The 15,202-nt window shown below is 52.7% G+C and overlaps 2 protein-coding genes across 8 annotated transcripts in view; one reads left to right on the forward strand and one right to left on the reverse strand.

The window, feature by feature from the left end:
* Positions 1-10,970, forward strand: part of LAMP1 (lysosomal associated membrane protein 1) — a 29,493-nt gene extending 18,523 nt beyond the window's left edge. For 2 of the 4 annotated variants that reach the window (XM_009427263.5, XM_063791875.1), the window contains exons 4-8: positions 7,115-7,302; positions 7,991-8,116; positions 9,052-9,118; positions 9,206-9,376; positions 9,929-10,970. In XM_009427263.5, the coding sequence (XP_009425538.1) occupies positions 7,115-7,302; positions 7,991-8,116; positions 9,052-9,118; positions 9,206-9,376; positions 9,929-10,068 (692 nt within the window). In that variant the 3' untranslated portion in view covers positions 10,069-10,970. 4 annotated transcript variants of the gene reach the window in all.
* A 775-nt stretch (positions 10,971-11,745) lies between these two features.
* The window catches only part of GRTP1 (growth hormone regulated TBC protein 1), a 39,141-nt gene continuing 35,684 nt past the window's right edge, over positions 11,746-15,202 (reverse strand). For 3 of the 4 annotated variants that reach the window (XM_016925610.4, XM_016925609.3, XM_016925608.3), the window contains 3 exons: positions 13,304-13,476; positions 13,046-13,231; positions 11,746-12,124 (listed from right to left, as the gene is read on the reverse strand). In XM_016925610.4, coding sequence (XP_016781099.1) covers positions 12,035-12,124; positions 13,046-13,231; positions 13,304-13,476 — 449 coding nt within the window. In that variant the 3' untranslated portion in view covers positions 11,746-12,034. The remainder of the gene's footprint in view (positions 12,125-13,045; positions 13,232-13,303; positions 13,477-15,202) is intronic. The other variant, XM_016925611.3, reaches the window with a different exon arrangement.

The raw sequence follows: 15,202 nt of genomic DNA on the forward strand, positions 1-15,202 counted from the left end.
AAATAAAAAACACATAAACTAAGTACTGCAAGTAGTTTGCAATTGTGATTTTTTTTTTTTAATCTAGAAATCAAGACTGTGGAATCTATAACTGACATCAGGGCAGATATAGATAAAAAATACAGATGTGTTAGTGGCACCCAGGTCCACATGAACAACGTGACCGTAACGCTCCATGATGCCACCATCCAGGCATACCTTTCCAACAGCAGCTTCAGCAGGGGAGGTAGGACGCTGACCCTTGGCCCTCTGGTGCTAGTGGTTGGGTAGCTGGGCTGCAGTGGCTGCGGGTAACCTCACTCCTCTGTGTCCTGGTGCTGGGCTCTGCCTGGAACGCGTGTGCACACAGCCAGCGACGTCTCTGCAGAACGTTCTCATCCTTCTTCCTAGGGCAGGTGACTTGTAGATGAGGGTAGACACATGTTGATTAAAAAGGGTGGAAGATTGAAGTGAAATATCCCGGGACAGAGACAGATGTTGTGTGGTCTCACTCCCGTGGGAGCTAAAGAAGTGGGACTCGGGGGGGGCGGGTAGAGAGAATGGTGGTCACCAGGGGCTAGGGGGTGAAGTTGATCAGAAGATAGAACGTTTCAGGAAGACAGGAGGAATTAGTTCTTGTACAGCATGTGACTACAGTTAATAATGTATTCTGGCTTGAATATTGCTAAGTAGATTTTAACTCTTCTCACCATAAAAAAGTAAGTGTTTGATTTTAGCTGTCACACATGTAGGTGTATTTCAAAACATCCTGACACACATGGTAAACATATACAATTATTACTTGAAAATGTCAGAAGGGCAAAGCAGTTGAAACCTTTGTGCTTCTACTGGGGCAGAGATGATGAGACCAGGGTCACAGATCTCTTGCAGTTTGAGGCAGTTGCCTTCACACAGAGACATAGTCTTATCTCCATCCAGCTCTGGCCGGCCAGCTTAGGGACAGGTGCAGAAAGACCAACGCTGCCTCTCTGAGGAGGTCAGGGCTGCGATGATGTACCTGCTAACCCAGCCGCCGGGCTCTGGGGTCAGGCAGGGTCCAGGCCACCTCCTAGCCCTGTGATCTTGAGCAGGGTAGTTTACCTCTCATTTTCTTTGCATGTGGCATGAGATTAAAAGCCTGTCTTCAAAGGTTGTTGGAATTAAAAGAGAAATGTATGCAAAATGTGTATCTCAGCATCTGGCACAGAGTTAAGTAGCAAGCACCTGGTAAATCCTGTTACTTTTGAGGAGCTTCTCTCCCGAGCCTCACAGTCCAGGTCATAGGTTGTTGTCATTTTGCTGAAGCGTGAGGGCCTGTGATTTGCCTTAGGGTGAGCTTTCCGGCTGCTAGAAATATATGGAGACATCACAGCCTTCTCTAATCTTGAGAGCTACTGTGGAGACCTTTGGTTTGCAACATTCCTCAGCAGTCTTGCTTAAAGGCTGAGGAGTGACTGCTGGGCTCCATAGGAGGATCGTCCGTCTCACTCCTCCCCGAGGAGCAGGTACTCTTGTAGGTCGGCACCCCATGGTGCTGGGCCGGTCTTGTCCACCTCCAATTTCCATACAGCCCATGAGCTAAGAATGGCTTTTCGATTTATAAATGTAACATACCAAAAATCAGAAAACGAATATTTCTTGACACATAAAGATTATGTAAAATTCAGTGTCCATAAGTTAAATTTTCTTGGAACACAGCCACACTCATTTATTTACACATTATCTGTGGCTGCTTTTGTATTAACAGTGGCAGGGCTGTGTTGTCTTGACAGAGAGCCACGGCCCACAAAGTCTGAAATATTTACTGTCTGTAGCTTTGCGGCAGACTTTGCCTTCCCTGGTGAGTGGGTGAAAAGGAGCCCAACTTGGAAACCCCGGGTGTGACTGGGACTTGATGGGGCCACGTGGGCTCCCATAGGGGAGGCTTGGAAGGAAACACAGGAGCTGGGTCCTCTGTAGGTGCTGCTGCCTTTAATCCTCAACACAGGGCCCCGGGGGGCCGTGGTGACAGCCACTTTCCTGGTGCAGCCTCTGTTCACACGGAGCCTGGAGTCGTGTCTGCTTCATCAGGAAGAGCGGGCTAGAGTCCTCTCACATGGGCCGCGTGTGTCTGAGGATGGACGCCTGGCAGGCTGTCTAGGTGTGTTCATGCTCTCAGACACACCTCAGCCAGAGCTAAAGATAACTTCAGCTAGGGGCAGTGCTCCCTACCAAGTGGGAGTTAGCGTAACACATGGGGGTGACTAGTGTTCACGGTTATCAATTTCCAAATTATCTGGGCTCCACACCTAGCTGGCTACCTCTGGGCTGCATCAATGTGGCTTGAAGAGGAAAAGGAAGGGCAGGCACTCTCTGTCAGAGCTTGGGAAATGAGAGAGAATTGGATGCTGACCTTGTCCGGGGACTCCCTACTGGCTAGGCCTGGACACGGTTGCAGAACGTGTCTCCTCTCCATGTCACTCTGTGACCGAGGGGTGCGCATGGCATGACCGCTCACTCACTCCTGCCTGGAAGTGAGGGGCTGCTAGGTGGAGGTCAGCAAGGATGTTGAGTGCCCTAAGACGGGTGGCAGGATTCTCCAGACGAAAAATAAGGCTTCACAGGTCCGGAGAAGCTTGCTAGGTTCTTTTGAGAAACCTGTTTTTTCAGGTTAATAATTACTTTTAAGATAGACTATTTTTTAGAGCAGTCTTAGGTTTCTGTGTATTCTCTGCCGCTGCGCATGTACAGCCTTCCTCTGTGTCCAGATCCTGGACGTTGGTTCCTTTTTTAATGGAGAACACGCATGTGATTCCAAATGGAAAAAGGCCCGACAGCCCAGCCCTGGCCACTTGCCCCTCCTGGAGGCAGCCAGTGTGGAGATGCCCGTGTGCCTGGGGCGTGGCCTCCTGGAGGGAACCAGTGTGGAGATGCCCATGTGCCTGGGGCGTGGCCTCCTGGAGGGAACCAGTGTGGAGATGCCCGTGTGCCTGGGGCGCGGCGTCCTGGAGGCTGGGCTTCCTGCCTGGGTGGCGCTTCACCAGAAAGCCTCATGTATCTTGTCTTTTTTTTTTTTTTTTTTTGAGACGGAGTCTTGCTCTGTTGCCCAGGCTGGAGTGTGGTGGTGCCATCTCGGCTCACTGCAACCTCTGCCTCCCGGGTTCAAGCGATTCTCCTCCCTCAGCCTCCTGAGTAGCTGGGATTACAGGTGCACATCACCACGTCTGGTTAATTTTTATATTTTTAGTAGAGGGGGGGCGTTGCACCATGTTGGCCAGGCTGGTCTTGAGCTCCTGACCTCCCAAAGTGCTGGGATTATAGGTGTGAGCCACCGTGCCCGGCCCATCTTGCCTTTCAATACATCATCTTATCTAAAAACGCTCGGGGACCTTGTAGATTTTATTTTAAAAGGAAATGAAGCACAAGCCACCTTTGAATGGACTTTCCTGTTGGTTTTGTACCTTCCTTCCTGAGCATCTTCAAAGTAGGGCACATGTGGCTGGGCGCGGTGGCTCAGTCCTGTAATCCCAGCACTTTGGGAACTCGAGGTGGGTGGATCACCTCAGGTCAGGAATTCGAGACCAGCCTGGCCAACATGGCGAAAACCCGTCTCTACTAAAAATATAAAAATTAGCCGGATGTGCTGGCAGGTGCCTGTAGTCCCCCCTACTCAGGAGGCTGAGGCAGGAGAATTGCTTGAACCCGAGAGGTGGAGGTTGCAGTGAGCTGAGATCATGCTACTGCACTCCAGCCCGTCTGACAGAGTGAGATTCCATCTCAAAAACAAAAAAACAAAGTAGGCCAGATGACTATCACTCCAGAGGGTCTGAGTGCAGCTCTGCGTGAGGCTGGAGTCAGCCAGATATCCATCCAAACCGGATTTCCAGCCCAGGCCCATATGGGGTTAGCAGATCTACAGTGAGGCTCAGCCAGGCTTTTGGGTTTATGAGTTCACCGGGAGGAGTGGGGTGTCTTCGTCTTTTATCCTCAGGCTCTGATAGGTGCACGCTTGTTGAATGAATCAGAGGACTGCCTGACTCCTGTTAGGAGTTGAAAATGGAGGTCACCATGTCTCATCTCCCACCCAATTTGGCATAATTTTTTTTTTTTTTTTTTTTTGAGGCAGAGTCCTGCTCTGTCACCCCAGGCTGGAGTGCAATGGCGTGATCTCGGCTCACTGCAAGCTCCGCCTCCTGGGTTCACGCCATTCTCCTGCCTCAGCCTCCCAAGTAGGTGGGACTGCAGGCGCCCGCCACCATGCCTGGCTAATTTTTTGTATTTTTAGTAGAGACGGGGTTTCACCGTGTTAACCAGGATGGTCTCGATCTCCTGACCTCGTGATCCACCCGCCTTGGCCTCCCAAAGTGCTGGGATTACAGGCGTGAGCCACCGCGCCCAGCTGCAGCATTTTTTTTTTTATTCCTAGGAACAGAGTCTGACTCCTAGCTTAAATGGAAGGAATCGATGGTAAAACATTGGAGGTGGAGGTTGCAGTGAGCTGAGATGGCGCCACTGCACTCTAGCCTGGGTGGCAGAGCAACTGAGACTCTGTCTCAAAAAAAAAAAAAAAGACCTACCATCAGAAAGGCGGAGAGGATGAGAGTCCCTCGGGACAGGTGAAAGGGGCAGGAGAAGGTCAGAGGCCTGACACACCCAGCATTGTCACAAAAAACTGTAAGAGGCTGTGGGAGCTATGAGTCGGGAACCTGGGTGCAAACCAATCTCATCCTCACAGACACCCTTGAGGGTCTGAATTGCAGCTTGCAGGTTGATGTATCTGCTGTTGCCGGGAGAGGAGGAGGGGCCTTCAGAGCACATGAGCTTTGGAAAGGCCCGGCTGTGTGCTGCTCTCTGGAGGGGGCTGGAGGAGGTGTGACAGTGGACCCTCAGGTCTCCCCAGAGGCTCCTGTGCCACCATCTCCCCCCGGGCAGCGCAGGGCACTCTCCAGTGCGTTCCGTGATGAGCTCTCCATCACTGTCCTCTGCCCTCAGCAGGAAGGACTTTGGTATTTAGTACGCATTCAGGGAAGGAGAGTGTGGGTTTGCGTTAGTAATTCAGGTAGAAGGAAGAGGGCATTTTATCCACACTTATTTCTCAAGTTCCAGTTTTTTAAACTGGTGGTTAGACCTGATGATGTTTTATTTGTGTTTCCAGATTCTTGTGACCACTCTACAGAAACAGGGTGGGAAATGAATGAGCCACATGGATCACAGGTGAAACACAGTTGTCAAAGCAGCATAGGTTACACTCTTTCTGTGCGTCGTGTGGCCATCTAGACTAGAATTTGGACAAGACTGGCCGGTTTTGATTGGGTTTTGCACATTTAACTTTTGCCTGTTTAACCGTGGTCTGTAACATTTTATAAAGGAACCGTGAAGCTGCTTTTTTTTTTTTTTTTTTTGAGACAGGGTCTCCCAGGCTGGAGTGCAGTGGCACAATAACTGCTCACTGCAGCCTCAGCCTCCCAGGCTCCAGTGACCCTCCCGAGTCAGCCTTCTGAGTAGCCAGGACTAAGGTGCATGCCACCATGCCTGGCTCATTTTTTTAAAAAACTTTGTGGAGATGGGGGTCTCCCTATGTTGCCCAGGCTGGCCTTGAACTCCTGGGCTCAAGCAGTCCTCCTTCCTTGGCCTCTCAAAGCCCTGGAATTACAGGCATGAGCCACTGCGCCCAGCAAGTGAAGCTGTTTTGGAAAGGACTGGTCAACCTGCAGCTTCGCCAAGGGCAGTGAGCAAGGGTCCCTGAGCACATCCCAGGTTGGGACGGCTCCCAGTGGCCGTCAGTGCCTCTCACTTCAGAGCTTGGTGTGGTTACTGCAGCTCCTCTCTGCCATCTTGTGCTCTGTCCTGAAGGGGCTTTTACACCGGGGTGCGGGGGCACTCCTGTGTGTGTCTCAGAACCCGCTGGGGTGCAGTCATAGGCGACGTTTCCTGTCTCTTTCCTGCCCTGAGTAGATGGGATATGAAGGTGGGAATTGGCCACTGAATGTTGAGATGGAAGCGGAAGCAGCAGGTGACTGATGGAGTTATGAGTGGTAGATTCCCTGCAGGGTTGCCCACCCTGGATATGTGGGGCTCACGCGTGGTGACTCAGCCTAGCAGAGATGTGGAAAGGATCGAATTGGGTGGAAAGTATATAAATATTATTCTTGAGTATCCACAGAAACAAGGTGGTAAAAGAAAGAACCTGATTTCGAGGCTGGTGGTGTGTTAGTGAGAGTGTTGGCCACAGAAGACTCGGTAGAGCTCTACCTAGGGTTCAGTCTGCCTTGACTTTGAATATAAATTTGTGTTGTGAACATCTTGGTGGGTGAATTGCTGAGGGACAGAGTCACATTCAGACTGCTGGGCATTCCCCAGGGGTGCCATGTGCCCCCCCACCCCCACGGATTCCCTGAACTGTGCCCTCTTGTCTGGGGATTTCAGACGCACCCACACTCACTGCCTTCTCCCTCGTGAGGATGCTTGCCCATCCCCCACAGCCCCCTCCCCAAATGAAGACCCAACACAGCTGGCTAGCCTTGCCCGCCTTTGAGTCTCTGCTCACACGTGGGGTCCTCATGGAGACTGCCTGACCCCTGTCCTGCCAGAGGGCCTCCTTGGCTGCTCTGCGTCCCACCTGGCCGGTCTGTGTGTGCTGCAGACCCTCTGTTTTCCTCTGGGTAGTGTTTCCAGCACGATCCTGGCGCTCACCCGACAGCTCAGGGAGCAGTGTCTGAGGCGTCACCGTTTCCCATGGGGTGAGGTGGCCGGCCACGCAGCGCAGCTTCCTGCGTCCACTCCTTCGTGACAGCGTTCAAGGCTTTCTCACCCTCACTTTAGGAAGAGGGTGGCACAGTGGCCCCTGTCCAGCCACGGGGCTTGGGGTGTGGTGGGCGGTGCCTGCTGCCCAGGCAGAACCGTCCTGGGTAGTGGGAGGTGGAGGCTGAGGGTGCCCCACGGGCCTGTGCCTACCGCCCTGAGCCGTCTGCAGGACCCAGCTCTGTCCTGCGCGTCTAGAAGGGCATTAGCGAGAGCCACCTTGGGAGACTGAGAAAATAGTCACCAAGGACGCCAGAGTCCACAGATGTAGTTTTGTTTCTGAGTTTGGATCTTTCTGTAACTGCTGATGGTTATGAGAAACCCAGACCTGAATCTCCCTCCACTGCACCTGCAGAGACACGCTGTGAACAAGACAGGCCTTCCCCAACCACAGCGCCCCCTGCGCCACCCAGCCCCTCGCCCTCACCTGTGCCCGAGAGCCCCTCTGTGGACAAGTACAACGTGAGCGGCACCAACGGGACCTGCCTGCTGGCCAGCATGGGGCTGCAGCTGAACCTCACCTATGAGAGGAAGGACAACACGGTACGGCTGGGGCCTCACCTGGGAGAGGGGGACGGCACGGTAGGGCTGGGGCCTCTGCTCCCTGTGCACTGAGAACATGCGTCTCTGCACGTCATGCTGTTAAGTCAGGATGGGAGCTCAGCTTGCAGGACGTGACCCTAGAGGACAAGAGCTGGCGTCTGTGTCAGTGAGTCCGTTTTGTAGGATAACAGCCGTCCTGCTGGTTCCATCATCCAAGGCTGGTGTCCCAGCATGGCCTATTGGGCAGTGTGGCCCACAGAGCCTACAACTTGGCCCCTGATAGAACCTAAGTTTTCTTTACATATTTATCATGGAAACATTTAAGTGTTACATTTTTATAGTTTTCTTTTGAAATAGTTTTTCTCCCCTAGTAGTGACAGGCTGTGGGGTTGTGGGGGTCGACTTGCGTGCCGTGGGGTGAGTTTGCAGGGCTGACTGCTGCAGGGGGAGGTGGTGCTGCTGGGTGCCCTCCAGGCGGGGACGCTGCACTCCAAGAGCAGCTGTCATGGGGGCAGGGAGAGTCATCTTGGGATCCCGAAATCTGCACTAGTGTGGTCTTTCAGTGTTTTCCTTCTGGTTTTGGTTAAAACAAATGTGGCCTTGAATTCACAGTTTCAGGACTGTTTGTCTTTTCGAGAGTGTGGAGGACCTGAGCTAGGGTGGTGACTTGCTTGCTTGTCTTATGCAGACGGTGACAAGGCTTCTCAACATCAACCCCAACAAGACCTCGGCCAGCGGGAGCTGCGGCGCCCACCTGGTGACTCTGGAGCTGCACAGCGAGGGCAGCACTGTCCTGCTCTTCCTGTTCGGGATGGTGAGGCTGGGGCGGCGCCTCCCTGGGGGCGCCCACTGTGTCTCCACCACGTCTTTTTGTGCCCTGAGTCTGCTCATGGGAGGCAGCGTTAGGAAGGAGGCGGCCTCACTTTTTTCTGCCTTCCCTTTATCCTGGGCTTTTTAGTTCCTTGGTTCCCCTCCCCCTTTTCCATTCCATTCATAGATGCAGCAGATGATGTGGGCGGGGCTGCTGTGCCCACAGTTGGAGTGGCTGCAGGGGAGGGGATGCAGGCCGTGCGGCCTTCTGGCTTCAGATGCTGCTGCCCTGTGGTTCCGTGGTGGCATTTCTGCCTGGGAGGACTCCTGTGTAGTTAGCAACATAAGACATGAAGCATATAATTGTCACTTGTCAGTCTTTTTAAATCGCTGTGCAAATGAATTAACAGCTCAGTTTCTTATAATTTTAGCTTTCCAAATCATGCTTTCCTGTGCCGTGATAGCTCCTGCAGTCCCCGTTTTCCAGAGACTCTGACTCTCAAGAGGTCTGGAAGGACCAGCCTGGGCAGCACAGGGAGGCTCCGTTTCTGCAAATAATAAAACGAGTTAGCTGGGCGTAGTGGCGCACACCTGTGGTCCCAGCTACTTGGGAGGCTGAGGTGGGAGGATCACTTGAGCCCAGGAGTTAAGGTTGCGATGAGCCATGATCACTCCACTGCACTCCAGCCTGGGTGACAGAGCAAGACTCTCAGAGAAGGGTCTGGAAGGAACTAACTAAAATTTTCATTCCCCAGAGATACACAACGCCTTTTATAGACAAGATCTTTTGCAGTTTTGTTCTAATACTAGAAATGTAGGAAGTCAGGTTTATTACCCAATGACCATTCACCTTTGATGATAAATGTGTGAATCTACTGGGGTTAAAGATCATCTTTCTATGAATCTGCTCCGTGATTAAAGATCATTTTTCTTTTTAAGAATGCAAGTTCTAGCCGGTTTTTCCTACAAGGAATCCAGTTGAATACAACTCTTCCTGACGCCAGAGGTGAGAACCCACAATCTCTGCGAGCCCCCGCCCCCGCCCGCGCCCCCAGGGTATTCTGGAGCCATTAGACCTCTGTGTGTGTTGCAGACCCTGCCTTTAAAGCTGCCAACGGCTCCCTGCGAGCGCTGCAGGCCACCGTCGGCAATTCCTACAAGTGCAACGCCGAGGAGCACGTCCGTGTCACGAAGGCGTTTTCAGTCAATATATTCAAAGTGTGGGTCCAGGCTTTCAAGGTGGAAGGTGGCCAGTTTGGCTCTGGTGAGTGTCACCGAGGGCAGCTGTCGCGGGGTGTGGAGGACGTGCTTCAGACTCCGCCTGTGGACGTTTAGTCGCTTCTGTGTGGGCTGGGGCGACGCCCCTGTTCCTCTGCAAGGAGCTGTTTCTTCTTCCCGGTCTGAGATTCTAGAGGTAACTCCCCCTGCTTTAGAGAGGCCCAGCGTGTCTCTCAGCTGGGAGCCCCTGGTACCATTTGAGAGTAAGGGAATCATTTTAAGAAACAGTGGTGGCGCTTCTCCCATGAACGTTGAATACAGCACTGTCATCTGATGTGCACAGAGGCCCTGGACGCAGCACAGCTGTCCGGCCACAGCCCCTGATTCCAGACGGGGGAGAGACGTGTGGTTTCCTCGCCGTGCAGAGAGCACCAGTCTCTGCAGCGGCTTCCCCAAGTGACAATTCCAGCTAGAGCTGGAACCTTCCGCCAGGGTTCCTCTTTGCCTTTTGGCTGATGTGGGGGAGTGGTGGGGAGAGAGGCCTGTTTGCAGGCCCCTGTGTGAGCAGAGCCCTGACACCATCCGTCTGTCTTGGCAGTGGAGGAGTGTGTGCTGGACGAGAACAACATGCTGATCCCCATCGCTGTGGGTGGTGCCCTGGCGGGGCTGGTCCTCATCGTCCTCATCGCCTACCTCGTCGGCAGGAAGAGGAGTCACGCCGGCTACCAGACTATCTAGCCTGGTGCACGCAGGCACAGCAGCTGCAGGGGCCTCTGTTCCTTTCTCTGGGCTTAGGGTCCTGTCGAAGGGGAGGCACACTTTCTGGCAAACGTTTCTCAAATCTGCTTCATCCAATGTGAAGTTCATCTTGCAGCATTTACTATGCACAACAGAGTAACTATCGAAATGACGGTGTTAATTTTGCTAACTGGGTTAAATATTTTGCTAACTGGTTAAACATTAATATTTACCAAAGTAGGATTTTGAGGGTGGGGGTGCCGCTGTCTCTGAGGGGGTGGGGGTGCCGCTCTCTCTGAGGGGTGGGGGTGCTGCTCTCTCTGAGGGGGTGGGGTGCTGCTCTCTCCGAGGGGTGGGGTGCCGCTCTAAATTGGCTCCACATCATTTGACTTTAGGGTTCTGGTGTTTGGTTTCTTCATTCTTTACTGCACTCAGATTTAAGCCTTACAAAGGGAAAACCTCTGGCCGTCACACGTAGGACGCATGAAGGTCACTGGTCGTGAGGCTGACATGCTCACACATTACAACAGTAGAGAGGGAAAATCCTAAGACAGAGGAACTCCAGAGATGAGTGTCTGGAGCGCTTCAGTTCAGCTTTAAAGGCCAGGACGGGCCACACGCGGCTGGCGGCCTCGTTCCAGTGGCGGCATGTCCTTGGGCGTCTCTAATGTCTGCAGCTCAAGGGCTGGCACTTTTTTAAATATAAAAATGGGTGTTATTTTTTTTTTTTTTGTAAAGTGATTTTTGGTCTTCTGTTGACATTCGGGGTGATCCTGTTTTGCGCTGTGTACAGTGTGAGATCGGTGCGTTCTGATGTCTCGCCGTGGCCTGGGGGTTGTACACAGGAGCAGCTCACGCCATGCATTGCCTGTAACAATGTAATAAAAAGCCTCTTTCTTTTTTGGGTGGGCCTTGTCCTTTTGTCAGCTAAAATGGGAGCTCATGAGAGAAGGGTGTCAGGGAAACGGGGTTGAGGGTGGTCTCGGTGCAGAGAGAAGGGTGTCAGGGAAACGGGGGGTGAGGGTGGTCTTGGTGCCGGACGTAGGGAATGGTGTTGGGAGTGGCCCGAGTGCCTGGCACGGTTGTCTGGTTCATTCATGTAACATGATAATTTTTAAATCATTAAAAAAATTACCTTTCATACAGATACCATGGAATACTATGCAGCCATAAAGAGGTATGAGATCTTGTCCCCTGCAGGGACACGGATAGAGCTGGAAGCCATTATCCTCAGCAAACTAACACAGGAGCAGAAAACCAGACACCACTTGTTCTCACTTGTAAGTAAGTGGGAGCTTCTGATGAGAACACATGGACACAAGGAGGGGAACACCACACACTGGGGCCCGTTGGGTCGGGGGCAGGGAGAGCATCAGGAAGAATAGCTAAGGGATGCTGGCTTCATACCTAGGTGACAGGATGGTCTGTGCAGCAAATCACCACGGCACACATTTACCTGTGCAACAGACCTGTACGCCCTCCACCTGTACCCAGAAGTTAAAAGTTGAAGGGAGAAAATGATCTTTCTAAAGAGAAATCACCTACTACATGCAGAAGCCTCACATAAACTGCACGCTCTGCCACAGAAAGGAATGGAATATTTACACTGCCGTTGTAAGACCTCAGTGACCACTCACTATGTTAATTTCCAGTCAACTGAGAAACTGATCACAAACACAGGTGTTGGCATACTTTATTAGATACAAACCCACACTCACATTTTATATATTATTGATCTCTCAGGTAAAAATAAGTTTTCTTTAAAAAGTATGACTTCATAGCTAATCATCAAAAGCTGGTAGAATGACCTGATTTTAAACTGCTCTTTTAAAAAACTCACAACTAAAGTGTAGCGATGTCAAGTATTTACAACACTAAAAAGGAAAGCAGTGAAAGTTGGTCCAGTGTCAACTCTGGAAAGGGGCATCGTCAGTGTAGAGACGAGCAACGCAGGGGACAGGCACGCTCACCCCTGCGCCAGCAGCCGGGCCCTGCAGCTCTCGCGGAGCTTGGCGACGGTGGCCATGGATAAGCTTCCAGGTTCTGAAAATATTTTCTGGAAGGCAAACAATTAGTTTAAAAACAAACCCAACAACCCATTTCTACCTTAGCTCTCCCAGACTGGCAGGCAGACAGACGGGCCTCGTGTGAGGTGGGGGAGGAGCAGTCCACATCCAAGGGCTTCTGGGGTGACCCACAGATGGTCACCATCTCACTCCTGCCCTGGGGCCTAGGACTGCAGCTTTGCTGCTCAGAAATGTTAAATGAATCAAACGGTGGAAGAAAAGACCATCTGCTTCCATTAGACTTTTTTTTTTTTTTTTTTTTTTGAGACAGAGTCTCGCTCTGTTGCCCAGGCTGAAGTGCAATGGCGCGATCTCGGCTCACTGCAACCTCCGCCTCCCAGGTTCAAGTGATTCTCGTGCCTCAGCCTTCCGAGTAACTGGGACTACATAAGCGTGAGCCACCGCGCCCGGCCAACATGGTCTTCTCTTTGATGAAGGCCCGGCTGCTGAAATACCGCCCACGTTTGCCATGCTGCACCCAGAGTGGCCCCGAGCCTCCACTCCCTCTTAGGAAACTACTGACTCCCAGGCCTGAGCCTCTCCTGGCGTCTTGGCTTCCTCAGAAGGCCTGTCAGGTACAGCTCCCACAACGCCCTCATCAGGACCTGAGTCTATACGGCCTGCGCCAGGTCCAGGACGCAGTGGGGAGGCCGGGCCTTGGGAAGCCACACTTCTGGCACCACACACAGCAGATGAGTACAGCCATTAGGACCAGGAGCAGCGTCCGCAGTGCCAGGGCCAAGAAGACAGGGCCGCCATAGACAGGAAAGCCCTCGGAGGCTCATCCTGTGCCCTGTGCCCACTGGTGCCCGTCCTGTGCACCCTCCGGGTGGTCAGAGCAGCCCCCGGGCTGCAGGTGAGGCGGGGCCCCCTGGGAGGGGACTGAGCCATGTGCAGCCCCACACACTCACCTGCATAAACGTGTGACACTCCATCACGAAACTCCCTTTGGTTATCTGCTTAAACTTATCGCAAATGTCTGGAACGCTGGTGGCTTCCAAAATCAACTCCTGGTGCTGCTTAATTAAGGTCAGGGCCACCCGGAAGATAATCTTCGAGCCTTCGTTAAACAAACAGTCCCAGATCCGAAGCACTGTCTGCAGGGACATGGGAACCCGGCGTCACTCCCTGGCAGCCCACCCGCCCCAGGGCCCGAGTGAGGCGCTCACCTCCACGGGCAAGATGTCCACAAACAGGCAGATGAACCAGCGGGACACCAGCAGCGTCCACAGCACACCGAGACGCTCCATCAGGGCCCCCACAGCCGGCAGCTTCACCCGCACCAGCTCCCCGAGGACCTCCTGGTCGGTCTTCAGGCCCAGCATGGCCGGGCTGTAGTAATCTGCCAGGCAATGTGGAGAAAAGACCCCGAGACACTCCCGTCACCTCCACAAGCCCCGTTCTCCTCGGAGCCAGAGAAAGACAACAGGGCCACCCTGGGAGGACCCCTCCCAAGAGGGAGGGACAAAGTTGGAGAGGAAGAGTCGGGGTGAGGCCTGCAGACACAGGGCTCGTGGGGAGCGACCCCCACAGCCAGGCCTTTCAGGACGTCCCTGAGGCTGGAGGGATAGGCTGGATGCCGCCTGGCTGGGCATCAGTTAAAATCTGCAGGTGGAGGGGGGCGGGGGCGTGGCTCACACCTGTAATCCCAGCACTTTGGGAGGCCGAGGCGGGTGGATCACCTAAAGTCAGGAGTTCAAGACCAGCCTGGCTGACATTGCTGAAACCCCGTCTCTACTAAAAATACAAAAATTAGCCGGGTGTGGTGGTGGGCACCTGTAACCCCAGCTATTCAGGAGGCTGAGGCAGGAGAATCGCTTGAACCTGGGAGGTGGAGGTTGCAGTGGGCCAAGATCACACCACTGCACTCCAGTCTGGGCCACAGAGCGAGACTCTGTCTCAAAAAAACAAACAAACAAAAATCTGCAGGTGGAAAAGAGAGTCCCAAGGAGGTGCAGGCACCCCCGTGTTCCTAGCAGAACTATTTACAACAGCCAAGAGATGGAGGCAACCCACGTGTCCGTCGGCAGACAAGTGGATAAGCAACATGTGAATGTCCACACGATGGAATATTATTCAGCCTTAGAAAGGGAGGGAGTCAGGCCACAGCAGCGGGAGGGAGGGAGTGACAGGACCGAGATTCAGTCTGGGAAGATGAAACAGCTCTGGAGAGGGCGGCGGCAATGGTTACACAGCGAGGTAAGCGGCCCTTGTGCCACTGAACTGCACAGGGGAAAGACATGGGTAAGATGGTACATTCTATGTTCTGTGTATTTTACCACAGTAGAAATAAAACGTACTCAGATAAATACTTCCAACAGCTTGCCCTTCTTTTGAATGGACATTTGTCTTACCAAAGCACTTTTGTGTTTACCTACGTAATTTTTTAACTTGTTCATGTAATGAGTTATAGTACATTTTATTTTTTTTGAGACGGAGTCTCGCTCTGTCACCGAGGCTGGAGTGTAGTGGCGTGATCTTAGCTCACTGGAACCTCTCTGCCTCCTGGGTTCAAGCAATTCTCCTGCCTTAGCCTCCTGAGTAGCTGGGACTACAGGTGCTCACCACCACGCCCAGCTAATTTTTGTATTTTCAGTAGAGACAAAGTTTCACCATATTGGCCAGGCTGGTCTCGAACTCCTGACCTCATGATCTGCCCGCCTCGGCCTCCAAAAGTGCTGGGATTACAGGCGTGAGCCACTGCGCCCAGTCTGTTCTTGTTAATTCAATATCTTGGTTAAAATAAAACCATCACAAACACTGACGCAACATCACGGTCCTGTCACTGCTTTTCAGAGTGAGCACACAGTGAAGTCGGTTTAATAGTAAATACGCCTCTGAAGGTGATTTAGCCAGAGCCAATTCAGTGAGCAAGCGCCAGGGATTAAAAACGCCTCCCTTCCATATCCTTGTTCTGCACCTGCCACTGGGGTTCTCAGCGCTTTGCTCATCTTTCACCTTCTTAGCTGAGCACATACCGTTCCAGCCGGGGAGAGAGGGGTGAGGAACCATCAATCAGTGCCCACCCTGGTTCTGCAGGTGGCCCCCAACCCCACAGGTGGTGTGGC

Source organism: Pan troglodytes, chromosome 14, assembly GCF_028858775.2.
Source record: "Pan troglodytes isolate AG18354 chromosome 14, NHGRI_mPanTro3-v2.0_pri, whole genome shotgun sequence".
Classification (NCBI taxonomy): Eukaryota; Metazoa; Chordata; class Mammalia; order Primates; family Hominidae; genus Pan; species Pan troglodytes.